A 27,681-nucleotide genomic window follows, 5' to 3' on the forward strand; every position below is an offset into this window, starting at 1 on the left:
GGGATATTCTCTCACCTGTTGTCATGCCAGGGTGCAGGTTATTGTTCCCACAGGAAAGCCCTGAAAATGACAGCTCCCCAGAGGACATGGCCGGCTCGTGGCCTCTTCCTGGGGATGAATGGGGCGACAGTGAAGACTGTAACCCCGGGGACAGTGTGAAAGGCCCATGGCTACGTTCACCATGAACATCCACCTGAGCACATAGCAGAATCCTGAAGAATAGGCAGCCCCCATCTCTGGGCTGTCTTGGAGGGCTGGGGAGTTATCAAACAAGCAGATCTTTTTTACCAGCAACCCCTCCGTTATAGTCATCTAGAAATTAGAAACGGCCACAGTCATGTCTGTTCCTACAAGTGATGACTTGGAAAATTCTTCGCTCCTTTTTCCTCAATGGGATGATGGTGATCTTCAGGTTCCACCAGTGTCCCACCAGTGTAATCCCTCTGTTCCCCTTTCTGCAAGCTGTCACTAATTTTCTTAACCGTTTGAGAGAAAACTGGACTCACTGAAGCTGAAGCCTGAACCCTTTACCACTCCATACCATCATCTGAGTGTCAATCCAGATGTTCTTACCCAGCAAACGTCCTGTTTAACCATTCATTTTCACTAGTCTCCACCGACAGGGGTCATTCACACACACAAACATCCTTAGAGTTGAGAGATTTGTCCTCCAAAGGGGGAGAACACAGGCGTCTCTACCATAGTCTTTGGGGAGTAGCCAACATGACTATTGAGAACAAGATTTCCATGAAGATTCAAGAGAACCTATTAAATAGGGAACTATGTAGAAACATCCACATAGTCACTTAGCCGTTTCTCCTTTTTCTGTCCCAGAATCTCATTAAGTATACAATGACATGCTCTAGATTTCAGTAAAAATGGAATTTGGATTAATTTGGATGTAACTTAAGTCACACTGGTCTCTAGACTTTCTTTGTTCATGTTTATAAAAGTGTACCCAAATCATATTGCCTGGAAGCAATATTTTATCAGCCAGGTCTTCTTCGTCGTTGTCGTCATCTTCTTCTTCTTCTTCTTTTTTTTAATTAGCCACTCTGGTGAGCTGAGTTGCATTCATATTTGATCATTCCAAAGTTGTTTATAGTCCATTAAAGCAATTACTGAATGCTGTAGAAATTAGATATGAACAGGACAGTGTACAGAACTGATGGGAGAGGTAAGGAGGGGAAGAGGTAAGGGAAGTAAGGAATTGACATCATGCCATGGGTGCTTTGTTTCCTGGGAAAGGACAATTTTCTAGGAGACAGTGATGGATTTGGAGAGCGGATGGCCTGGTCATAGGCCCACAGCAGTGATTTCTAAGTGGGTGGTAGTAGTATTGATGGAATCACACTTTCCCGAGGTCAGTACTTCTCAGTACTGGCCGTAATGGGAATTGTTTGAAGGGCTTCTAGATTATGCTGATGCCTGAATCCCACCCAGAGACCCAGAGAGATTTTGAGTTAGTTGGTCTGATGAGTGGCCTGGGCAGTAGGATTTTTAAAACCTCCTCAGATCATTGAAATGTGCAGGTGGGTCGAGAACCACTACTCTAGAAGGTCATATCAGAATCCTGGGGAAAAGGAGTGTATATATGATTTAAAAAAAATAATATTTTAAATTATTTTATTTCATTCGAGACACAATATTTAATCTATTCAAATTTTTGAGTAACAGTAAATGAAGATGTGACGGGTTTGGTATTAAAAGGTGGCAATTGCTAACAAGATTGAAACACAGGTTTAGAGGAAGGAGAAAGCTAAAAATTAGAGCGTTTATTTTATCCGTTCATTAGATGTCATAAGAGTGTGCTTCCACAACCACATAAGTATGGACGGAATCACCAACTCTTTTTCATCTTTTTCATCTTCATAGCTCAGAATAGGCCTGTTTCCAGTGCACTTGGATGGCTCAGTAAAGCATCTGACTTCAGCTCAGGTTATGATCTCACGGCTCGTGGGTTTGAGCCCCACATAGGGCTCTGTGCTGACAGCGTGGAGCCTGGAGCCTGCTTCTGATTCTGTGTCTCCCTCTCTCTCTGCTCCTCCCCTGCTCATGCGCGCTCACTCTCTCTCTCTCTCTCTCTCTCTCAAATAAACATTAAAAAAATATGCCTGTTTTCCTGCTTTCATAATGTGCAATTTTGCTTTTCTCTGTTGTGCAGCTATGGGAGACATCCATTTAAGATCCACTGTTTACATGTGATACATCAAAACTGTTTACTTCAACTTTTATAGAAACCCAACCTCACAGAATCACTGCAAATCTATCTGCTCTTCAGACAATACAGACCCTCTGAGATGCCACAGAGGAGAGGAAGCCGAGTCTCACGTCTGGATACCATTTTCTTTTTGTCATTGGCTTAGGATTTAACTGAACCATGAAAAGAACTACTGAAATGTTACACTATAACATGGAAAAATAAAGGTACCGGTATGTTAATGGATAATCCGCATGACAGATACATGTAGAAATCTCACTAAAATTAACTCATGACCCAAATGTAGCAAGTTTCCTAAGGGACAATAGTGGATTCAGAACTGACATTCTGAAGCACATCCTCATTGTAGACAGTAATGCTATGTGCATGAAGCTTCTGTTTATTGCTTTCCACATTTAAGGAAACAACATCCCATAATAGAAACTAGCATGCAGGGCTAAGGCATATAGGATTTTTCTGCAGGACTTTAAAGCTTGAGAGGCCAATATCCCATATGCTTACTCTAAACATGTATCTTTATTTTTGTTTTTTTACTTTTCATATTTATATCAGCATACAAGGACAATTGTACATATGTAAACATTTTTAAAATAAAAAAAGCAACTGTTACACACAAGTGTATTTTGCCAAATGCCTAAAAATAATCAGTAACAGGCACATCGTCATCATCCATCAAATGGTCTTTAAAGATGATAAACAGATGATGTTGTAAATATAGTGGTCAGTGCCCTAAGTGTCTCTCTCCGTAATTGGTATTTGTCCTCCAAAACCTGTGATATCCCTTTAAGCTGTGCACAGCCTGGAGGCAGTTTTCTTGAGTGATTAATTGAACCAGAGAAGAAAATGCCCAGCAAATCTGGGGCTTCCACATTGGCTGGGGCAGGAGCTCATTAGTGTAGCCAGTCTCCGGCCTCCAGGCACTCACTCTGAAGCTGATGGCTGCTCCCTGGGAGTCCTCCAGCCAGTGTCTGCCTCGGCAGCTGTTGTCTTTCAGTATCAGAGCACGCCTAGTCTCACCCTGGAGGCCCGTGAGCCCCTCAGCAGCACGTCCTGCTGACTTTAAGCAAGTGTACCAAAGACACGTGAGACCGGGGCCCCTGATACATTGATAGCTTCCGACTTGCCGACACTCTAACCCTTCGTGGCCTCAATTTTTGTTCTTTGACAAAACTTTTTAGCTACCTTTATCTGTAAGATGAATAGCTTGTTTTAATAAAACCAACTTTTACACTGTTTATCAAGGATATTTATCATCAGTAGGATGTGAGTCCAACAGGTCATTCCGCACTGATGTGGAAGCAAGGTGATGGAGGTTCTACCAACTGGGCGGGAAGCCTCAACAGGCCACAGAGGGTTAGAAGAAACCTAAAGCCACAAGTGTGCGGCAACTGTGAAGTTACCCAAACAGCTGGCAGGGGGAAAGATCTGACGTTTTGAACTCTTTTTTTTTTTTTTTTTTTTTAATCCATAGAAAAGTGAGAAATCTATGTTAAAGTCCCTTCTTTAAAACCAAAGTTGGATAGCTGTTACAACGCAGCTCTGTCATTCTAAAAGAAAACTTCCCCAGGAAAGACTACTCTAGTGAACTCCAAAATTGATGGGATCAATCCAATGCTTTGATGTGAAGAGTACTTCTGAATTTCCTCATTTTCTTTCCTTTTTCTTGAGAGGAATGGAATCTGGAGACAAGATTTCAGAAATATTCTCCTAAATTTGATCTCTCCCAGTAGTGTCCATGGTCAAAATCCATTTCATCTTCACATATAGTCATCTTAGATGCCCAAACTGAAGGGCCATGTTAGAGGCAGTATTTTATATTCTATGGTTTTTGTCTTCTGTAACGGACCTCTCTTCTGAAAGTCTTTGAAAATGTTTGACAAGAAATTTAATCACTCAAAGCTATAAAGTGTTTGTAAATGGCATTTTTCATGACAGGAAGGGATGTAATTGTCGACACTACAATAAAATGATCCATCAGATTAAGATTTGGGTGAGTGTTGGGTGACAATGCCATGTAGCTCAAATGAAGGGCAGGAGGGCAGACAGATTTAAAGATGTAGCAAATAAAGTGGCTTTTGACCAAGATCACTTTAATGTGCACTGAATATTTTCTGGTATTGAGTGTATAAAATGCTAATGTTATAAGATTTATTTTGACTATAAAAGAGTTTATAGATTTGAATGTAAGGTACCTTGTGTAAATATGCTTCCTAGTTATGGTTACATAAACTCTAATTTGAAAGAATTTACAAATGGGGAGCTACTTGTCAACAGATTCCCTCCCATACACTTTCCTTACTTTCTCAATTATTTTTACATGAAAATTATTATTTCAAGTAAAAGTCATTGTAACATGTCTTTTGTAAGGCATAGTTATTTATAGTCAGGCTCCTTGATAATAACCTTCAGGTGGAACTGAATGAAAAGCATTTGTTTTATTTGCAGGAAGATTATGATTTTATGGTAGCTTTAATGTTCTGTTCTGGGTATCTGCCTAAGAATGTTTGAACATTCTTATAGCCATTTGCAGAATTCTCTGACAAGTTTATAATCTTAGTGGATACTTTTGAGAAATACCTATACGGGTACTCATGGTTGGTATTTAGATGTATTAAATCTAAATATTTATGACTTTTCATCCACTGAAATAGGAAAATGGACCTATGGCACTAAACACAAGCACAGCATTAGAACTTTTTAATATATTTTGGAGAGGAACTTTGAGGTCATCAGAGCGGTTTGTATCACGCAACTAATATTTATAGCCCCCAGTCAATTATAGAACTCTGACGCCAAGCAGAGAAGAGTGGTTCATTGGCCTTTCTGTTCCATTGTATGCCTTTTTCTTTTCTTTCTAAAGTTTTTTGCATAGATAAAACTTCAGATTGACAACCGTGCTGCCTGCAATGGTCCATTTGTCCACAGACATTGCAGTATAGCAAACTCTGACTTAAACATTGAAATCTCTTTATTAAGAATGATAACAAGGGGGTGGGGGTAAGAGGGAGCCCCTGAAGGAACTGAGGTCAGACTTACCGGTCTGTGTCCAGCCAACTCTTTCTTTAGTCAGGAAGTAGCGTCCTCCTCAGGAGTCCCTCAGCTGGAAAGTGATCCCAGGTCACGTGCAGTCTGTGGAAAGGAACCCACTCAAACAGCACAGCATAGCGAGGGCCTTCAGTTTACCTTAGTTGCTCTATAGTTTAAAGAAACCCAGGGCTGTTCTTTAAAAATTTTTGACTAATAAAGTAAATGTAGGGTCGAAATGCCAAAAATACTTGAGATAGGTGCTTTATTAAGTGATACTAGTTTCTTTTTCTCCTGGCTTTAAAAAGGCTTTTAAAATTGTCTTTATGTATAAAGTCAGTCTGGTATAGATTTCTGTGCATAAGATGGATAGGGTTTCTAAAAGAAGTTGCTGATAAAATTAGATCTTTTGTGCACTTCCCGAAAAGGACTATTTATGTTTGATTTTCATCACAGCCTTACGTTTGTTGTTGTTGTTGTTGTTGTTGATTACCTTGCAAATTTGCATAATTTAAACTGTCAATTGTCCCAGATCTCTTTACCTTTTGCTCTTTACTTTTTAGTTACCTATGGGCTGGAGGAAATGCAGTATTTTTATGCCCTCCTTTACGAAATCAAGCGTGTTTATTTCATCCATTCTTCATTTCCTGTTGTCATGTACTTCTACTTTAACTTATATATTTAGTGTTTTAATATTTCCTTGTGTTATTCAACATAATAAATCCTTACCTAAAGAGAAGACTATTTTACTTTATTTTACTTAAACGTAAAGGAAGGGTAGTTTATTGGGAGGATACTGAGTAGCTGGCAGTGCCGAGATGTGGCACTCAGTGGACTGAAGGAACGAAGGGTGGCCAGCCACTTGCTGCCACAGCCTGACTAGGACACCACTGCCAGCTGCTGTCAAGGGCGCCCCCTTGGGCAGCGTATTATAAATTCCATCCTACCAACTTGGTAAGTTGCCATCAGTTTTTCATGAAATGTTCTGACTTCCACTGGCAGCATAACATCTACATTTCAGGGTCCTGATGGTCCTTTTCCTTTCGCTTTCGTTCTCCCTTAAAACTGCTACGCACATTTTCGTTGTTGTTCAATGGAGTCAAGGTGAATTTCTCATTCTACTAGCTTAAAATATATAAAAGGCAGATATTTCTGTGGAATAGGGCTTAATTTGAGGCTTGTTAATTTTTTGTTGTTGTTTGTCCCCTCAGTTATTTTCTGAATGGATAAAAACTGTTCTGATTTTGGATGCAGCACATTTCCTCCTGGCATAGGAGCACTAAGCACTTTCATAAACAGCTTCCCCTGTTGGATTGTGAGGAGCTCAGACTGCTCTTATGAATCAGTTAAGAGGCAGCAGCCCACGATCTGGGTGTCTGTATGCGTGTGTGCACAGCCGCATGTGCTAGAACTCTGGGCACATGCTGATAGCATATGCTGTGCAGGCAGGTGCCTTTAATTCTGAGAGGAGCTTTCCCAGATGTTCATCAAACGAAGATACAGCAGGACTTTAGAAATCAGGGCATAGTATTTCTCTTCATGTTTTATTCATGGCTTTGTCAGAGCCCCTAACATGGAGCACCATCTGGTTCAGTTTATAAGTAGAAAAGCAAAACATTCAAAAACAAAAACCTGCCTGGCATTTTTGTCCTTTATCTCCAGGGCCTGACAAACAGTAAGCATCCTCCCTACGGAGTCTGAGAGATGCTTCCAAACCCTTCCTACTCCTCTTCAGTAGCTTGCCAGCCCTTTTCTCCTCACTGTCATGGAGGTAAGTCCCTTCTTGGCTAAACTGGCACTGGGGAGAACCACAGGGTGAAGAATAGGAGGAAGAGAGGCACCTTTAGTCTTCTCTCACTGGCAACTGGGCATGGATTATGCAACATTTAGAAGTCACTAAGAGATTGGTCCTCGGGTATATTTCAGGATGGAGGGGGGGTAGAAAGTAGTGAGCCTTGGGAGGTCACGGGGTATTTAGTCTTGACACAGGAGCAGAATGGAGACGCACATGAACCCAGAAGCCAGGTGTGCAGAAGGTGATCACTGGGGGTGTGGTGGGGACAGAGGGGCTGAGTGCCTACAACAGACTGGTATACTTTGCAGTTTTACTGAGTGTTGGCTCTATAAATACTTTATGGGCCCAGTACATGTTGGGCCTGTCACCCTTGCTCAGTGTGTCCCTATTGAATTGTTCATAAAACCTGTATTGAATGGAGACATACTTCAAGGCTGGCAGAGTTTTGCTCCAGGGCACCATTATTTCATGTTTTTAAGTATCCCTAAAATCAAAACCAGGGAAAATGTAGGGTGGGGTTTTTTTTCTTTCTTTCTTTTTTTTTTTTTACAAAAAGGCATACAATGAGACTAGCAATCTTAAGATAATGCACTTACAAAATCATCAGTAAAGTTTTCAAAGAGTTTATGAAGAAAAGGACATTTTCCTCTCAAGTTAAAAAAGTGTCAGATGTGGGTTTTTTGTGTTGTAATGGTCAAACTCTAAAATAATGCAAATAGCCCCCAAATCTTTAAACATAGCGGTGCTAAGTTATACCAGATAACACATTATGGAAAGTGCTGATATGAATTAATAATTTATTCAGTTATGATACAAGAGTTCTTGCTAAATTATACATGTATATCACTGCCTGATTAGAAACCCCACTTTCTTTTCTAATCTAGCACAAAATCTGTGATTCTACAGCCAGTCTTTTTAATGGGTAAAAATGACCCAACACCTTTGTTTTATATGGGAAACTTTTTTTTTTTTTTTAACACTAACTTCTAAAGTGCTTAACAAAAGGTTTATTCAGGATAACTAAGCACGTATGTCCTTTTTAAACTTGCTGGAAGAGACTTACCCTCCAATCTAGCATCCCAAAAAGACAACTTCTTTTAGGAACTGGGCATTCTAACTAAACATAGCAGCTTATATGTTAGCCAAGGTAGGTCTGCGCTAGTGTTTTCCACAACCATCATCTTAAGGGGTGATGTCCATCTACAGATAGTGGAAGCCACTTCGTGGGGAAGTGTTATTATCGGCATGATTTCACTTTTGGTAACCAGGTAATCCTGTGTATATACCTAAGATTGGCTTCATTTTAATATATTCTCTCTGCTCCTCTGCACTTCAGGTCTTAAGCTATTTTAAAAATTGGGTTTTGGCAATCACCAACTGAAATGTTTATGGCAACTGCTTTCCTGAGCAAGCGTGATGTGTTTTATGGCTGTTCAAATTATCAAGTTGTTCTTATATTGTAGGTATACAAAAACCTTAACTGTTTTTAAAGGTCACTGTAACTTGAGGTTCAAATTTCTGGCACAATTTTATTTGTATTCACTTCTGAAGCTAAAAAGATACCACAGTTTTCTATGTTACGCTCATTGTAACATCAATAAAGTGACTTTCAATAAAAGATTTTATGTTATTTTGATGCCTGACTCCCTTTAATCCTGTTTTTTCTCCCGATCGTGGTTTCTTTCAGAAGCATGAGAAGTACAGAGATCCTGTAGCAAAGCCTGGTTGCTCACTTTGTTGGACAGTTTCCTCAGCTGAGTGACAGGTGGAGTCTCCCGTTATCCACTTGCCTTGCCTCATAAGCACTTCCTCTCTGACCCTAACATGGATCTGTTTCCTGAATCCTGACCCAGAGCCCGGGCAGTGGTGCTTATTTAATAGAATAAGCTCACCTGTGTTAGACTCTAAAGCATTGGGCTTTGGATGCACTTGGCTTAGGTTCAGGAGATTCACTGCCTAAAACACTGGTCCACCTAGCTGTTTGTCTCTCACAGAGCCATTTCATCCTCTGGTCTTAACCTTGACACCTGCTGTTTCCTTGCCTTCAGCTCACAGTCTGCTGAGGAAAAAAGTAGTTGTAAGTAGTCAGACTACTGTTTTTTTTTAATTATTATTTTTAATGTTTATTTTTGAGAGACAGCAGGAGTGGAGGAGGGACAGAGAGAGAGGGAGACACAGAATTTGAAGCAGGCTGCAGGCTCTGAGCTGTCAGCACAGAGTGCGATGCAGGGCTCGAACTCCTGGAGAGTGAGATCATGACCTCAGCATAAGTCAGACGCTTAACCAACTGAACCACCCAGGCACCCCCAAAGTAGTTTTAACGTGAGGATAACAGAAGTCATTGACTAGAGTTTGTATGTTTATTAGATTAAAAAAATTTAGGATTACATATAGCTCCATTTCTTGTATTTGTAGTATTTTAGGCATAGAAGAATTCAGATGAACACTGAAACAGTAACACACTCAGGTGAGCAAAAGCAAAGTCTAGTTGGGATAGCACAAGTTTTAGCTCACGTGCCTCTCATGGACAGACAGTACCACCTGGAGCATCATGCTGAAATGCAGTTTCACCTCCACTTTGGCTCAAAGGGAGAGAGGACTGTGGTTAATTATATAGGGCTGCTGTGGTATAAATCCGGCTTCTGCAGCCACATTCCAATGGAGTGCGTCAAAACTGGTTACATATAGGTACTTTATAAATCATGAATCTCCTGAAACACAAGACTAACTCACATGATCTCCAAAGATGAGTTGGCATTTTTTGAGGAACTTCATCTCTAAATAATTGAAGTGGTCAAGCTCGGGCTCACAGCTTGACCATACTCCAGCTAGATGCTTTTAAGAAGAACAGATCAAGAAACAGTTTTAAGAATTGGTGAGACTACACTGGAAGTATATAGTGAATGAAACACAGAACCCAACATAAAATAGGAATAAGGCAACCCGAGATTCACTTGTAATGAAGACTTTGGCTGTAATTGAAGAACACGGATGGATATGTCAAATTTGTCAAGGGGAAGGAAACGTTCTAACTGTGGGGACATACTGAAGACGAGGCTCCACACTTTTGGAAAGACACTATGAAAGCAAAAGTGGAAGAGATAAGGAGATTGCTACAAGGTATCAATAATTAAAACTGAAGTAATTGAATGTTTCAAGAGACACGGTTTTGCAATACTTGAGCATTTATCCAAAAAGCAAATTCAGAACCATGATTGATGCAGCACCCTGTGGGACTTACCAGAGCAGGAGGATAGTTCAAACATGGTCTGTAACTTTGGGCTAGTGTAGGCCTTCTTCCTTATCACATTAGGGTCACCCAGGAAATGACCATTTCCTTTAACTATCCCTTCCTCGTGGGATCCTAGTGAGTCTGAATCAAACAGCAGGCACTGGGGCTTTAACAATGAGTTCTCTGCCTCCTGGTCCTCTGACCCTTCCTTAGCCCTTTGCTAGAAAGCTCAGGCTCAAGCCAAGGTTTATGGTCTCACAGTGTATCTGGAGTGAAACCTAGAGACACTGTGTAATATAAAGCAGGCTGCCTCACATATGTAGTCCAGGTGTGAATACTTGACACACTTAAGGCTAAATATTTATAAATTTAATATACTTTAGCAATATTTGAAAAAATAACCAAGTGAAATGAGGCTGAAGATGCTTAGAAATGTTTTCTCATTGGTGACAAATAATTGATCATCTGAATGGTAGCTATCACACTGGAGCCCTAAAATAAGACAGATATTCTGCTGGCAGGGAGAAAATAGGCCAACCGCATCATGTTTCACCTCTTGTGCTCTCTCGCAAAAAAGAGCAAACCAGACCAGCTTTAAATCCAAGAAACGGAAACTTTATTGGTGCTTATTAAACCAACACACTTTTTCATGTTCAGACCTATCCCATGGAGTATTAATCTCCTTTGCAAAGATGGGGAAACTGAGGCTCTGAGATTATCTGAGATGATTAATTTACATATTCAGGAAGAGACACAGCCGGTATTGGACTCCAGATCCTACTTAAAAGCACGTGGTTTAAAAATTAAAAAAAAGTCTTCCATTATAAATGCAATACTTGCTTATCAGAGATTATTTGGAACAACAGTAAGAAGGAAGAAAATGAACTCATGACCCTGACTGCCAGTGGTAGCAACATCAATATCTTGGTCCTCTCTTCCAGTCCTTTTTCTGTGTATATTTTATAATGTGAGTGTGAATGCATGGCCTATCAAAATGGATCTATCAATATTTTAAAAATTATCTTCTGATTTTAGAAGGAAAGCACACACATTATAGAAAACTTGGAAAATACTAAAATCTATCAAGGAAATTCAAATCACCTAGAATCTCATAAGCCAAAAATGACCATAGTTAATATTTTCATATATTCCCTTAGGTTTCTTTCCATCAGTTTTCTTTTTTTACATAGTTAAGTCCATAATTTACAAGATTTTTAAGTGCAGTTAATAAAGGTCTAGGTGGATGATGACAAACAAACTTGGTGACAGATAGTATTTGCCACTCAAATGGTTCAACAGGTGTTAAAGAGGCAGAAAATAATCACTCATGCTCCCTGTCCAATTGTGTGGCCATCAAAAATGTGTAAGCCTTAAAGCCTGTTCTTAAGTTTCCACTAAGGTGAAGCCTGACATGGATTATCATGGTTTTTCGTTGTTTTTTTCCCTGCATCCAAGAGGGTATAAATCATTTACATGATAAGAATACTCCACACATAAGGCCTTCAATACCATGTAAAATCTCTTCTAGGAAAGATAAGAACAATATAGTCTGATGGGAAGATTTTAAAGTATCTTACAATGAAAAATACATAATGTGCCTTAAACATTTTGCATGCTGAAATTTACATAAAAGAGGCTCAGCAACAAAATAAGGCATCACTGACAATGGCTCAACGAAGTTGTAAATGGTATAAGAGACCCGATCTTGTATTAGTAAAATTCCAAAGAATTTATTATCAATACTAAAAACTTCAGTTGTACATAAAGTAATAAACGTTTATGACGGCCCTTAAGGAAAAGCAGTGATGCAAGTTACACACGTTACTGAAGGCAAAGGCAAAAGAGGACTCCAGTCGGAATGTCGGTTATGTTCATGCAGCTTCCTCTTGATTTAAACACTCATGACGCACTGAATAAACTGAAAGAGAGACCAAGTCCACGTTACCCTGCACACATTGTGGCACTGAGTACACCCTAGTTTATTTTTCGGCAGTTTACATTTTGTTTTCCTAAATTGAATTATGGATCAAGAAACATCCATTTCTAAAATAAAAGTACATGATAGACAGAAAGGTTCATGTTTGTAGGGGAAGCAGTCTAATAGAAAATCGAGTGGGTTTCTCTTCTTACAGAAAGCAGACTTTACTTCAATGGATAACGAATATTTAAATTCCAAATATCTCAGACTCTAGAAATGGTAATGGTCATGGTAAAAGGTACCCACTCAGAAATAACAGTTGATACTGTTAAACCACCTGGGGACCTCCAAACTACACAGTAGTACCCCACTGCTCTGGCACCAGCACCTTTTAAATAGGTTATGCCCTTAAAATCTGCTTAATTGCAAATAAATCCTAGCATGCAAGTATGTGTATACACAGAAACGGAATATATGACCTTTCCTCTGCAATTCAGAAACCCAAGTTGAGAGGCATCAGCATTTGCTGTGAAACATTTGCTTCACATAAACACCAACACTCTGCTTTTCTATCAATTTTCTTTCTCATTCTTCCGACACCAGTGAGGCACTGTGTATGCTAATCCCTACAGCATTCCTACAAGGCCAAGCTAATGATCACTTTCAGATAAAAGGGAACATTTAAAATCTCCTAAGGGCCCATCGGAGGCCAAAGTCCATGCACTTTCCACTCCATAGGCTGCTTTTCCATCTTTGGAAAGAATGACAGGACTGTCACCCGAGACACTAATACACACTAATGAAAACACACCTTTAAGCAGAAGAAATAAACATACTTACACATAAGCCTTTTTAAATGATCTGAACTGTGGCAGCTGCCAAACTGAAAATATGTGCATCCTTGCATTTTGTAGCAGAGAAACCTTTTTTAGAACATTCAGTTATCACAGTGACTGCTATTCTGAAAGCAATTTTTTAAAGTCCATAGCTGACCAAAAAATAGAAGAACAACTAAGCATCTCCCTAGTTATGTGTATTCAGCTAATGCCATCAGAGATGACAACTGGCTATGTTCACATTGGTTACGTGGCCTTGCCTTGTCCTATCACATTTAGTGTGGCTGTTTAGTAAATACATTGTTTTAAATTGCAACTTAAGTTTGTGCTTTATAGCCTCAATGAAGAACATGGGTGTTGTTAAATTTACTTCTCAGTGACTGAGATATTTATTCAATGAAGCCAAAAACAGCAATATCTGCATGGTGTTTTCAGGGACATTTCTGATTGAAATCTCACAACAGCCCAGGGAAGAAGGCATTACTACTTCCTCTCCTCAAATAGTCTTGGAGCAATGAAGAAACCTGCCTAAGTGACCCTACCAGCAAGTGAGACCATTTGGGCTTTGAACCAAGTCTTTTAATGCGAATCAAACAGTGGTCTATGAGTAAGACTAATAATAAATGAAACTGATAAATTTTGAACGGTAACTCCTGATCATTTAATCCTTCATTACTCTGCATCCTTAAGATGCTCTTAATGGCTAACTTCAAAAGGGATGCCCAATTGTGAATTTATGGAGACTTACATCATCATATGGGAAATTCACAACACCTTGCTGAGCAGTATCCCGTCTTCGAAAGCTGTCTGTAAAACACCACAGTAAAATTTATGGTTATTTTTGTAACATCTGAAATCACAATAGTTACTTATTTTGGCATTGGGTTCAAACTGTAGAAACATGTGAGTTGTAAAACCAGCTAACATAAACAAAAGACCACAGCAAAGAAGCCAACTACAATGAACATGAATAAATTTAATAAACAACAAAGTAATACAACAATGTAGAAGTTAGTCAACTGTCTTTTTCAATGTGCAGCTGGATGAAAGCATCTTATCCCAAAGTCAGTAAAAGCCATATGACCTCCAAGGCCATTACTTAATTGTGATGAAAACACAGAATTTCAAACTTGTTAATAACATAGATAATGTTTAATTAGGAAATGGATAGATGGGAGTCCCTAATATGACAAACGGGCTGTAATAAAATATTTCACCTATCTGAGCTCTGTGCTATTGAAAAGAATTTACTTTAATAATCAAAAAGAATGAGGGGCGCCTGGGTGGCGCAGTCGGTTGAGCGTCCGACTTCAGCCAGGTCACGATCTCGCGGTCCGTGAGTTCGAGCCCCGCGTCAGGCTCTGGGCTGATGGCTCGGAGCCTGGAGCCTGTTTCCGATTCTGTGTCTCCCTCTCTCTCTGCCCCTCCCAAGTTCATGCTCTCTCTGTCCCAAAAATAAAAAAAAAAAAAAAAAAAAAAAAAAAAAAGAATGAAATCTTGCTACCTGCAACGTGGATGGAACTAGAGTATATTATGCTAAGTGAAATAAGTCAGAGAAAGACAAATGTAATATGATTTTACACATATGTGGAATTTAAAAAACACAACAGATGAACATAGGGGAAAGGAAGGAAAAATAAGAAAAAAACAGAGAGGGAGGCAAACCATGAGACTCTTAAATACGGAAACTGAGGGTTGCTGGAGGAGAGATGGGTAGGGGGAATGGGCTAAATGAGTGATGGGCATTAAGGAGGGCACTTGTTGGGATGAACACTGGGTGTCATATGTAAGTGATGAGTCACTAAATTCTCCTGAAACTACTACTACACTGTAAGTTAACTAACTTGAATTTAAATTAAAAAAACTGACCGCAAATTTTTGTTAGGATGCAAAAAAAAAAAAAAAATTTACAAAACCACATTTTAAAAAGAGTAAAAAAGACTAAAGAGAAGACTGGAACAACAAAAATATACAAAAGAAAGAGGGGATAGAAAAGTAGAGATTACTAATATAGCCTCATCTAAGAAGTACGTTCTACCATTTAATATCACTACCATTTAAATGACTACCATTTAAAATTACTTTCCAACAAGAGGACTTAGGAAAGAGAGCTACAAATGAGTAATTTTACTCTCTTCACATATCTACATTATAGGGAGAAATCACAGAATACTACTCATACTCTGATCAAAAGTGCACAAATTAGCTTATCATATTTTGGAATATTTTGTGAAAGTTAAGATTATTTTAATGGCAGATTACCACTAATCTGAAAGAATTTCTGAAAACAAAAAACACAATTACTCTGCTAGATAGGTTCAATAGCAGTGTTAAAAAAGCCATTGAAATGAGGGGGGGTGGAAAGAGTGATCAGGGACAAAAGAAGTTCAGAACACTGAAAATGAAATGTCATGCAAGTTGTGTCTTCTTGGCCCTTGGAGAGACACCATCTCAAAGAACACACCTGTCAGAGCTCGCAGTTTCACACAGCAGGCGATGTAGTCATCAAAGGTGATCTTGCCATTGGTGCTGTATCGTTTTGCAATTGAATTCACAGCTTGGGGACTCAACCGAAATCCTGAAGGAAGGAAAATCACCCAGTGAAAAAAACGTGAAAGGATTACAAGAAGACCGTTGAAAATAATCAAGCACAATTTTTTTCAGACAGGGGGCACACTCATTTTAATTACGAATACACACTAGCAACTATGTGTGTATCATGTAATTATGAATATACACTTCTTCTAGAAATCAGAAACTGCCTTCCCATAGCACTTAGTTTTAGAAATTAACACAGAATTATGCCGACCAGGTGGCTCAAGTTAGCCATACCCACCCATTGTGGTTAGGGCCTTCTGCAGTTCTTGAGGGTCCACTGTTCCACTCCTGTCACTGTCAAAACTGGTGAAGTGTTGTCTCCAGCCGTTCAGCACGGCCCAGAGTTCTTTAAATTCATTGAAACCCATTGTGCCTGACATATCTCTCTGAATTATAATCAAGGATTAGAGTATCTTTATTTTGTAACATTTTGTAACGATTCAAGATCAAGGATAAGGGAATATAATGATCTTTCTGCTAAAAAGGTTAAAAATGTTGTATGTTCTTCTTAGTGTGATATAATAAAAACATACTCCAATGAGATAATAAAAAGGGCCTAGGGAGAAAAGCTGAGTACGTATTTCCACTGTGGGAAAAAGATAATCTATGTGAGGTGATTACAATGAAATAATGTGGCCACTTTGAGCCACAGGTAAAAAACAGAGTTCCTGGAACTGTGCTGCACTTTCTGGGCGCCCCAGGCGATGCTGCTAGGGTCCTGGGGTCTTGGCTTTAACATTCCTTTGCTGGGCCCTTCCAGACCCAGGGTTTTCACTTTTGGAAAATGAGGTGGGATGAAAGGCACTGCAGGGTCACCACTAGCTAACCTGAGTGCAGTAACTGTGATGTGAGAAATTCCACCGCCTGAAGGTCAGGTATGAATCATGCATAGCTCACTGTTAAAGCAAAAAACCTTGCCAGGCCACTCTGATTTCTATAGGTGTTCTCTGATGCTTCCTTGAATTCTTGAGGAACCAACATTCTATTTACTGAGCTCCTTTCCTTTTTCACACCAAACTACATCTTAAAAGCTAATGATTTCAGAAAACTTTTTTTGTGGTCATCTGTCATCTTGTGTTTACTGGGTATTAATTCCTAGATAAATTCTTTTAGGAAGAATTTTTTTTGGGGGGGGAGGGTGATCAGAAAAAAACACTCTAGACATCAATCAAAGTAAAGGATACATCCAGCATTGACACCATAAGCCGACAAGTCTCCAGGTTAAAAGCTGTTAAATCAAAAAAAGCACATAATAGTTTCAAAAATTCACATTATATTGCATACATTCAAATTTTAATTAGGAAAATGACTATTTATTTACACAATCTTATTTTTATATGCTAAACAACATGGGAGTTTTGAAGCAGATTTTTTCCAGATAGAGGGGATTCCTTGCAGAACCCAAATTTGATTTTAATAACTTTAATAGAAATCTTTTAAAAAAAGTATTGCATTGTACTATTAATATTTTTAGGTATGATAATGGCTTTGAAGTTGGTGAGGGAAATGTCCTTATCTTTTAGAAACGTATATACTGAAGTTATTTGTAGATGAAATGAATGTTAAGATATCTGGAATGAGCTTCAAAAGAAAACAGACAGGATTACACATGAACTAAGAATAACAACACACTGATAATTGTTGAAGCTGGGTGACAGGTGCATGGAAGTTCGTAATAATTATCTCTGTTCTTAGATAGGCATACATTTTCTATAATACAGTCTTAAAAAATTTTTTTTACCATTTATTTATTTTTGAGAGACAGAGAGAGCCAGAGCACAAGCGGGGGAAGGGCAGAGAGAGGAAGACACAGAATCTGAAACACACTCCAGGCTCTGAGCTATCAGCACAGAGCCTAACACAGGGCTCGACCCCACGAACTGTGAGATCATGACTTGAGCTGAAGTCGGACACTTAGCCAATTGAGCCACTCAGGTGCTGCTAATATAGTCTTTTTAAAAGAGTTTTATATACTTTTTTGCCTTTGAAACTGTAATATAGTGAGTTTAATTCACCATAATGAACCATAATGTATTATATTCACCATGGTGAGTGGGAAGGTAGGGTTACTACATTTCTACTCCTGACTATCAATTGCTGGTTTTGTTTGTTCTGTGTCACTAGTTCATTTGTTTACCTTTCTTTCCCCTTTAATGTCACACACTGAATTACCTCCTACCTCATATAGCTTATGACACCTTTTTATATACAGTAAGTTTATATACGAAACCAGATAAATATGCTTGCTAGAACAGTGTTAAGTAAGAGCACTCTGGAATACGATATAATAACCAATTCAGTGATGACCACGATTTGGAAGCCTTTTGAGTTTTTGTACAGCTTGAATATATTCTGAGGACATTTCTATACGACACTAAGAAAAACACACTAGAATATATTTACTAGTTAATGGGCCTACTGATGACCTACCTAAACATTAGCAAATATAAAGAAAAAATTCCTTGCATCTTCCATTCTGTTCATGAGAATCAATGACTGGGGAAATATATAGTTACAAAGAAGCTAGAAGGCTAGAAGGCAGAAGGGACAAAGGTCAGGTGGGCAAAGCTGGCATAAATTCTGCAAGTTTGTTGAGAGGCACACAGAACTAACATTTTTACAGCTCTTACTAGCTTCATTTTTATCTCCAACAAACTGAATTTCAAATACATCTGAGCTAACTCTCAGTACTGTAGTGTTTCCAAACAGTATAAACTATAAATTTTCCACTTTTAACAGATTCCTGTGTTTGGCATACTCTGGAACATGAAATAAAAGGTGGAGGACTATCTCTGTTTTGGCCCTTCAAACTCCATCTAATCCACAGATACAGGTCTCTGAGGTGACAGGAAGCAACGCTTCTACACACTTTTGAGAAAGAGTTGGTTGATTCTTCATTTTGACTTTTAAGTTGTGTGGAGGCACGAAGTCTCTCTGATCTAGACCAATGGTTTTCAATCCCGGGTGCTTATCAGAATCACCCAGAAGCTTTAAAAGATCCTAGTACTGGGGCTGCACCACAGAACAGTTTTTTTTTCCCTCAGCATTACGGAGATATAATTAACAAATAACATTCTGTAAGTTTAAGGTGTATAATGTAATGATCTCATATATGCACATACTGCAGAATGATAACCATAATTAGGTTATTTAACACATCCATCACTTCACATAGTTAACTTTTTCGTCTGTGTGATGAGAACTTTTAAGATCAACTCTCTTAGCTATTTTCTAGTATACAATACAGTATTGTCACCATCACCACAGAGCAATTAAATGAGAATCCCTGAGCATGGAACCAAGGCATGACTGTTTTTTTTTTAAAGCTTCTCAATGATTCCAGTGAGCAGCCAAGGTTGAGACCACTGTTCTTCTCAAAGTGTGATTCCTGGACCAGCCATGTTAACATCATCTGGGACCTTTTAGAATTACAGAATCTTGGCCTTTAACCTACACCAAAAATATCAGAATCTGCATTTAAATAAGATCCCCAGGTGATTTAGTTTCACATAAAAACAGCTGGTGGACCTGGACCACCTGAATCTTCTGGAAGCTTGTTCCAGATGCAAATTCTCCGGTCTTACCTCAGACCTTCTAAATGAAAAATTCTAGGACAGGGCTCAGCAATCCAGTGATGCTGACACAGCTCAAGTTTAGGAACCAATGCTCTAGAGGGCCTGTCAACCAAGAGGCAGATCCACTTGTGTCTGACTTTAAGTCAAGGATTTTGAGGGGCTGTAAGGCAGACAGCTTCCCTGTGTCCCAAGAGCTACAAGTAACATCTCCATCCACTCAGTCACCCAAGCCAGAAACCAGGGAGTGTCCCCAGTTCCCTGTCCCCTGATATTCAATCACCTTCTTCTTCTTCTTTTTTTAATGTTTATTTTTGAGAGAGAGAGACAGAGCACAAGGTGGGAAGAGGTAGAGAGAGAGAGGGAGGCACAGAATCTGAAGCAGGTTCTGAGCTGTCAGCACAGAGCATGATGTGGGGATCAAACTCACAAACTGCGAGATCATGACCTGAGCTGAAGTCGGATGCTCAACTGACTGAACCACCCAGGCGCCCCTCAATCGCCTTCTAAATTGCTTTAGGACCTATCCATTTCCAGTTCCACAATCACTTCCCTGGTTTAGGAAGTATTTTACTCACCTGATGACTCCAATGGCCACCTAACAGGTGTCCCTGACTCCCCGTGCTCCACACCCCCCATACCCATGCCCCGCAATTTGGTTTTTATGCTACATCCAGAACAGTACGTGCTCTTCTATACAAAACCCAGTAGACATGTTGCACTGCTGTCAGGATGAAGTCCAAGCACCTAAGTGGCATATGAAGTCATATGCATATGTTCCCAGTCCAGCTAATTTCCTGCTCTTTATTCAACGTTCACATTCCATCTTCACGGCCAATTTCTCCCAGTTCTTTGACTGCACATGCACATGTTTCCCCTTACCTGTGGGTCTTTAGTACATGCTGTTCTATCTGCCTGGGGCACAACTGCCCTTTATCCCTCTCACTTCTTGATCTGCCTGGTTTCGCTTGACTTTCATTTCTCCTCAGTTTGGCATCAGTTCTGCAAGGAAAACTTTCCTGACCACTTTCTGGGTTATGTGCCTCTCCTATGTGGGCCCACAGCCTCTCTACTTCACTTATCCCAGCACTTTTCACTGTGTCCCACAGGCACCACTTGTGGGTGCACAGCCTGGCACCTTGCACGTGATGGTATCCATTAAAATGTGTTGGTTAGACAGCTGAATAGATAGGACCCCTCATCCCTGTGTAGACAGCTATACACTCCCCTCAACCAGTATACGCAGGATAGGTTTTTAAAAATAAAATCTCATTTTTACGGATACTTAAAAGGACTATATAATACCTTAAGACAAATCATAAGTCAAAATACCAATAAGGGTACAGAGCTATGCTTTCTCCATTTTAGGAAATCTTCCATACTCATTAATTCAACAAATGCCTGTTAAGTACTCATTATGTACAGGGCCCAGGATACCAAGAACATTGGAGATACAAATTAAAAACTGGATCCTGCCCTAGCTGACAGTCTAAGGAAAAGAGAAGTCATGCATGCATGCCACTCTAATCAAGGTAGAGAGTGGTGAACCATAATGGAGACAGTAAGCAGTACCAGGAAGTACTGAGGAGCAGGAGGCTCCTTCCTACTAAGAAGCACTTCACAGAAGCAGCAGCATTTAAGTCAAGCCTTGAATGACAGGAAAGATGAGGGACATTTGGGGACAGTTAAGTAGTGCTATGGACCAGCATAAGCAAAGTGTATCAGGAAAGTTCAGGCCAAGCAAAGTAAGTGGGAGGCTTGATGAGGCTACATTAGAAGATCTTGAATTCCTACTAAGGGTTTAGGTTTTGTTTTACAGGTACCAAGGAGCTACCAAAGAATTTTAGAAGAAACTAACAGGTTAGAGGATGTGTCAGGAAGCCCAAAAATCTGGTCATCTTTTGTGAGAAGGGTTTAAAAGAGGAAATGTGATGGGCAGGGAACAAAAGTGAATGAGAGAAAATTCACTATTCCAGACAGTTCTAATGAACTAGAACACTGATGTCACAGAAGTTTGGGTAGGGAAATCTCTTGCTCAATTTTAATTTTATTTTTCTCCAGAAATAGTTTGCTTTTATTTATTAAAATTTACTTTGAGAGCACACGTGCACACCCAGCACGTGTGAGCAGGGGAGAGGCAAAGAAAGAGGGAGACAAGGGAATCCAAAGCAGGCTCTGTGCTGTTAAGTGCAGAGCCCTACATGGGGCTCAAACTCACGAACTGTGAGATCATGACCTGAGCCGAAACCAAGAGTTGGACGCTTAACCTACTGTGCCACCTAGGTGTCCCAAGAAATACTAGTGCTATTCCATTTTAAATAGCTTCAAGAGTCTTTGATAATTTTATTTTTACTCTCTCCCTTCTCCTGTTCATTCTACTAAAATGCCTCATACATCTTTTCTTCTAGTAGAAATCCAAAATGTAATGGACCTAGCAGGAAAACATTACCTTCAGTTGTTTCTCTCAGCCTTACCATAGAGTAACGGCTACACTCAAGGGGAAAAAAAAGAAGCTGAATTACTATCTTACAGACTAGAGCAACGTTTCTTATCAACTCCACTTCTGAGTATGACCGGTTCCTTTTAAGCTGGAGAAGATGACTATAGGAACTAGGCTGGAATACTCTCTGTTCCTCATTCCACCTCCACCTGTACTTTTTGGTTTGGAAGCTGGGTTTAAAAAACACCAATGGCTGTACAATTTCTGTATCATGAAACTCACTGTGACACTTCACAAGCAGGATGGTTTTGTGATTTATTACAGCCTCCACAACCAGAGGATGGTAAGCAAATTAATTCAATCACATGGCTCTGATGACTCAGGAAATGTCTTCCCTATAACTCACTGCTCTACGGCCATCACTAAACATGATTTTCTCACACGAAATTTAAAAAAAAATTTTTTTAAGTTTATTTATTTTGAGAGAGAGTGAGAACATGAACAGGGGAGGGGCAGAGAGAGAGGGAGAGAGAATTCCAAGCAGGCTCTGCACTATCAGCACAGAAACTATGCACAGCTCAAACCCACGAACCATGAGATCATGACCTGAGCTGAAACCAAGAGTCGGACGCTTAACTGACAAGAGCCACCCAGGCGCCTCCTCATATGAAATTTTTAAAAGGACTGTTCTCCCAGGATATACAGCCCATTTGTTAGTCAGATTTTAAAACCTGCCACACCTCTTCTACTGAAAGGGTACAGAGTAATAGTTTATGTTGCTACACAGCTCACTTTCATAAACCCTATTAAACCTGCTATGTTCACTAGCTCCAACTGCTTGAGGTTAACATTTAACACTTTAAATGTATTCCCTACAACACTTAAAAAAAAAAAAAAATTCCCAAATCTAGAAAGTGCTTCTTTTGTTTAGGACCAGATTAAATGAGAAATGCAAACGGTTCCTCTTTCATATTAATTCCTCCAACTAGGAAATATTAATAGGATACTTAAGTCATATAATACAAAGGATAAAAATAGAAATGCAAATAGTTTAAGAGAGCCATCTAGTAAATATGCCATGTCAAACAGTCAAAGAAAATGCGACCATAAATCTTCATGTGTGACTTCTAGTTCGAGCATTTTATTTTTAAAGTTTATTTATTTATTTTGAGAGAGACAGATCACGCAGTAGGGGCAAAGAGAGAGAATTCCAAGCAGGCTCTGCACTGTCAGCGCAGAACCTGATGCAGGGCTCGAACTCACAAACCAACAGATCATGACCTGAGCCAAAACCAAGAGTCAGACGTTTAACCAACTGAGCCACTCAGGCACCCCTGTAGTTTGAGCATTTTAATTCACAATTTACCAACAGCTCAGGTTCTGATTTGATGTTTTGTACCCATTAACAACAGGCAAAGAAGTTGGCAAGTCAAGACACTACTTTCTACCTTATGGATCTGTCAGGGTCAGGATCTGATTGGAAAAGAAGCAAGTGGGATGTACATGGGAGGTTGAGAGGCACTGATAAGATGCAGTACTTCCGTGATCATTCCCCATCTGTAGCTCGTGGCAAAGAGCTCTTTCAAAAGGCAGGAAGGTGGTGTAAGCACTGAATTATAAGGTGGCAGAACTGAGGACGAGGCCAGAAGGAAGACTAGTGCAAAGAGTTAAGAAATTAGGAAGGGCACTTCCAACATAGCCTGCCCACACTCTCTGAAGCAGAAAGAGAAATGAAGAAAGACCTGGGGGATGTCATGGCAAGCACTCATGTTGCCAGCAGCATGCTCAGAGCCCATGAATGCAGAACCGGTTTCCTGAGCACCAGGGGTGGGGACCAGCCACTGCGGGGAACGTGGGACAGGACTGACCACTCAGAACTAGGGAGTGCAGGACAGGCCATTTGGGGAGCAGCTGCACAGGACCAGGCACTCAAAGTCCTAAGTGCCATCAGCCTCAGGGCAGTCAACTCTTGGCAAATGGTCAGTTGTAAATGTTAGCTCCTGTCATTAATGACACCTGACCTAGCAGATTTCATTTGAGCACCTCACCTCGTCCTCTGTGAAGGAGACCACGCTGCCCATCTCATTGCTTCCAAAGGTTCCAAATCCAATGGACCCGCTAAACGGGCAGGTAGTGTAGAATGATTTATTAACAGCTGTTTTCAAATTCACATTTTGTGATAATAAACAACCAAAATTAGCTTTTGAAATTCTAAATTATGCTGGATCAGAAAAGCTCAATTTCCTTGGAGGCTATAATCATAAGGAAGTTAAAATACGAAACAGAAGAGTACTGTGGGATTGTCAACTTACGTTTGTATCCTCCAGCAATGCCTGACTGTGTCAGACATCTCTGCAATTCATCAGCATCTATCTGCCCATCCTTTTGAAGAAAAAAAAAAAAAATAGGAAGACAAATTACAATAATGATTTGTACATTCTAGTTCTTTGTTCACTTTCAGTATATTATTTTAGCAATGACAAAGAAAATGAGCATTTTCATGCGTAAGACCTTTTTTATTTTTTGGAAAAAAGAATGCCTTCCAAACATAGGCATTCCTTTCCCAATTCTACTTTCAAAAATAATAATGAAAGAAAAACAAATAGTTAAGTCCTCTTCCACAAATGCATACTTAGGGCCATAAACAAACAAAATACATTTCGTGATACTTAAGTGGGCATTCAATTTCAGACTCTATTTTAAATAATTATTACATACGAATTCACAAGGTTGGAAAGCTGCTTACACCTCTACTTTAGTATTAACATTATCTTCTTATCATTCCTCTAAGTTCCTCAATTAGATTTGGGATTAAATTTTCAAGTGGAAGGTTGGTCTTTTTAATGAAACACTGAGGTAAATTCAGTTTCTTCTTCTGATACACAAGTTTTTTTTTAATGTGTGAATGAAATTAGTTTCTGTCTTGAACTACTCTTCTTTTAGTCTGAGCTAGGAAACTGCCATTTAAGCATTTAAAATTATTTATATAGTTGCTTTAAAGTCTTATTCCTCTTTCTAGCTATTTTTTTGTGGGGGGCGGGGGTGGTAAAGGCATAGCAGCATACAAAGCTAACATCCATGAATAAAGTCTGGATAAAACAGAGGCCTTTGTGATCCCTTGGTTTATGATGAGGTGAATGGTTTTTTTCAGAACTACAATTATATCTGGAAGATACAGGTTCCCAGTGCCTTTTTATTGGCTAACCAAGTTCACAACTAGATATATGTTGTTTTTAGGGATTTAAAAATAAAATACCTAAATCCCTCACGTCCATGAGGATTGTAACTTCTAAGTGCAGAGCAGGATCAATAATTTGAAAGACAATGGCTATGCTGATGTAGGTGTAGGCCCAGTCTGCTGCAAGCGAAGCAGGTGGGGTCACTTACAGGGCTGGAGGCACAGGCAATCTAAGAACACAAGTCTTGAGCTTTGCCCTGTCTTGTGGTTTCAGAGATACAGATCATTAACCGATTAAGCAGATACTTAAATGGATGCTCTTTCGGTTTTGGACTCAATTTTCCATTCAATTTCTTGAGCTATGGTTCTTAGAATGCTTTTCTGCAAGGCGGTCTTGAATTTTTATCCCATAATATTCTACAGCTTCTTCACATTAAGACTGTGCTGTTTCTTGCTTTTGATCAAAACAAAGGTAAATGCCAAGACAAAAGAGCAAACATCCCTTCTGGAGAGGACTGGGTTCTACCAGCAGTGAATTTACCATACACAGCGGCGTGGTGAACTAGGGAAGTGTCCTTCCTCAATGTACACCACCGCCTGTCCTACCACATAATATAGAGAAGTCAAAGGTCTCCAGGAGCCCACCTTAATTCTCTCTCTGGGTCAACAAGCCACAACACCTTATATGGACATGGAAGAGCTGACCTAGTAACAGCATCAGCATCAAAGAGAAAGTACTGTGCACAAGATTCACTTCCTGATAGTAAGGGAATAGTAAGTAACTTTCTTATGTTGAAGCTGGTAAGTTTTTAACATAAGTATCTATTTCCTCAGGGGGTAACTGATTAACAAATTCAATCCAAAGAAAGCGACCATTAGAATCTGACTACATGATTACTCGCACATGTCTGTAAACCGTACTAACAAGGGTTTGTGTTCACCAGATCTGGAATTTATTCTCTGTAAACCACCATGGACCCTGACAATTCATCGTTCTAAAAACATCTTTCTACTTTACAGATCCTCACAGTATATTTATTGCCCTTTATTCTGTTCATTCTGGCATTAATTCAATCACAAATTTAGTCTTGAAGTGAACTAACATAAATACAGGTAACACTTTGTCCTAATTTGTTCTGAATATGCAGAAATAAGTAACTGACTATAAACTTCATTCTTTCTCTCTTCTTTTCTTTCCACCAGCAAAGGGATTCTTTTCCAGAGGAGAGTTCTTTTTTCCATGCCACTCTAACAACAGCTAATACAAATGAAGACTGACAATTCTTTAATATTAACGGAAAAAGCTAACCTGTCCTGCTACAGCAGCAAAGTAACCATACAGCGGATCCTGAGTTTGTCCGGGAAACGCAGGCCCTCCGGGAGCCCCTCCATACTGTAAAACAACAAACACAAAAGCATCATCCCACTGAATCCAGTGTTATTCTTTCACCACTGAATGCCTTTGTGCAAAGCTAGGCAAATGCCGGCCCTTCACATCCATGGTTCACCTCCCCACCACCAGCACGCTCTAACTGCAATCATCCCACCCCTTTTCTTTCATTCCCGCTCCATCACAATGTAAAAACTGGCAGCTTGGACCAAAATGAGATGTCCCGAATAGTGACATCTGCATGAGCGAAGCAACTTTCAAAATCCCAATTAACCTGCAGGTTACTGATTAAATGCAGCCTAGGCAAGCAACTTAAGGGCAGAACTCGGAATTGTCTTCCTTTTCCTTTTACAACGATTATGGTGTTTTGAAGCATTTTGAGACAGGTGTAGCCTAGGCCGTGCTTAGGTGTCTCGGTTAGGCTATTTGGCGGCGAGCACCTGGGCGAGGAGGCGCGGCGAAGGAACATTCCTTTTCAGAAACAGTTCCCACGACGACGCACATCCCAGGCGCCCGGCGAGGCGGCCTTCCTCCCGGAAGGCTTTTACTCTAGAGGTCTTTTCCCCAACTTCTCTTTTAATCCCACTTTCTTTTAAAGATGGGAGGTGGATCCCAGGGCCATTCGAGATTAAAATGGCTGTTGCTCTCAGGGGAAACCCGGAGGGGAAGGAAGCGAATTTACACAATTTCACGCCGCGTGTCCCAAAGTCACAGGGTGGGCTTCTTGGATCAAAGCCCACCCGCGCCTCGGCCCCACGCAGCCACCCGCAGGGCGAAGGGACGCGGAGAAGGAGGGAGCCCCAGGATGAGGCCGAAGGCAGCGGCCTGGGGCGAGGCAGCGGGCAGGGAGAAGCCCGGGGTGGGGGCGGGAGAAGCCCGGGGTGGGGGCGGGAGGCGCCCGCGGAGCCGCCCCGGCGGAGTGGCCCAGCGTGGCCTCTCGGCGTCCGCGGTGTCCCAGGGTTGCGCCCGGGCCACCAGCCCGCGCGGGCTGCACTTACCCCGCCTGGGTAGTACCCGCCGCCGGCGCCAGGGTGCCCGGGGTACGCCATGGTGCAGACTGCGCCGCCGCCACCGCCACCGCCCTCACCCTCCCGCCGGGGCCGCCCCGGAACGCACCACGCGGGCGGCGGGGGACGCGCGCCGGAGCCCCCTCCCGCTCGGCGCTCGGCTCCCGCCTCAGCCCTCTGCGTGCGCACCGCGTGGCTCCGCGCTTCCTGTGCCGGGGTCGCGCCCAAGCCAGGTTTCCGCAAGTGCCTGGGACCTGCGACGCAGTTCACGCCGGTGGCATTCCTCCCTGCGAAACGAATGGCACATTCCAACACCAGTACGGTGCCTCGGGGGTTCTTTATTTCTTCCTAACTCGGCTATATTCTGATACTTTTGAACATTTTAACCAACTTCGTTAGTCTGGGCCGCTCGGCTCTAAGCGGAGTGCAGTTTTGCAGGGAAGGAGCTGGATGCATTAGGACAGCTCTTA

At 40.7% G+C, this 27,681-nt stretch overlaps 2 protein-coding genes across 6 annotated transcripts in view; one reads left to right on the plus strand and one right to left on the minus strand.

Annotated features, from left to right (window-relative positions):
- Positions 1-3,632, plus strand: part of ADAM22 (ADAM metallopeptidase domain 22) — a 233,525-nt gene extending 229,893 nt beyond the window's left edge. For 4 of the 5 annotated variants that reach the window (XM_049641401.1, XM_049641402.1, XM_049641400.1 and 1 more), the window contains one exon: positions 2,165-3,632. In XM_049641401.1, the coding sequence (XP_049497358.1) occupies positions 2,165-2,185 (21 nt within the window). In that variant the 3' untranslated portion in view covers positions 2,186-3,632. The remainder of the gene's footprint in view (positions 1-2,164) is intronic. The other variant, XM_049641398.1, reaches the window with a different exon arrangement.
- Positions 3,633-8,022: 4,390 nt separating this feature from the next.
- On the minus strand, positions 8,023-27,310 carry SRI (sorcin). Its single transcript, XM_049641393.1, has 8 exons — positions 27,203-27,310; positions 26,124-26,207; positions 23,949-24,018; positions 16,809-16,852; positions 15,863-16,010; positions 15,491-15,604; positions 13,775-13,833; positions 8,023-12,190 (listed from the first exon to the last, which is right to left on the minus strand). The coding sequence occupies exons 1-8, from the start codon at positions 27,251-27,253 to the stop codon at positions 12,164-12,166; spliced, it is 597 nt and encodes a 198-aa protein (XP_049497350.1). The 5' UTR covers positions 27,254-27,310; the 3' UTR covers positions 8,023-12,163.
- Between the last annotated feature and the right edge of the window lie 371 nt (positions 27,311-27,681).

Source organism: Panthera uncia, chromosome A2 (genome assembly GCF_023721935.1).
Source record: "Panthera uncia isolate 11264 chromosome A2, Puncia_PCG_1.0, whole genome shotgun sequence".
Taxonomy (NCBI): domain Eukaryota; kingdom Metazoa; phylum Chordata; class Mammalia; order Carnivora; family Felidae; genus Panthera; species Panthera uncia.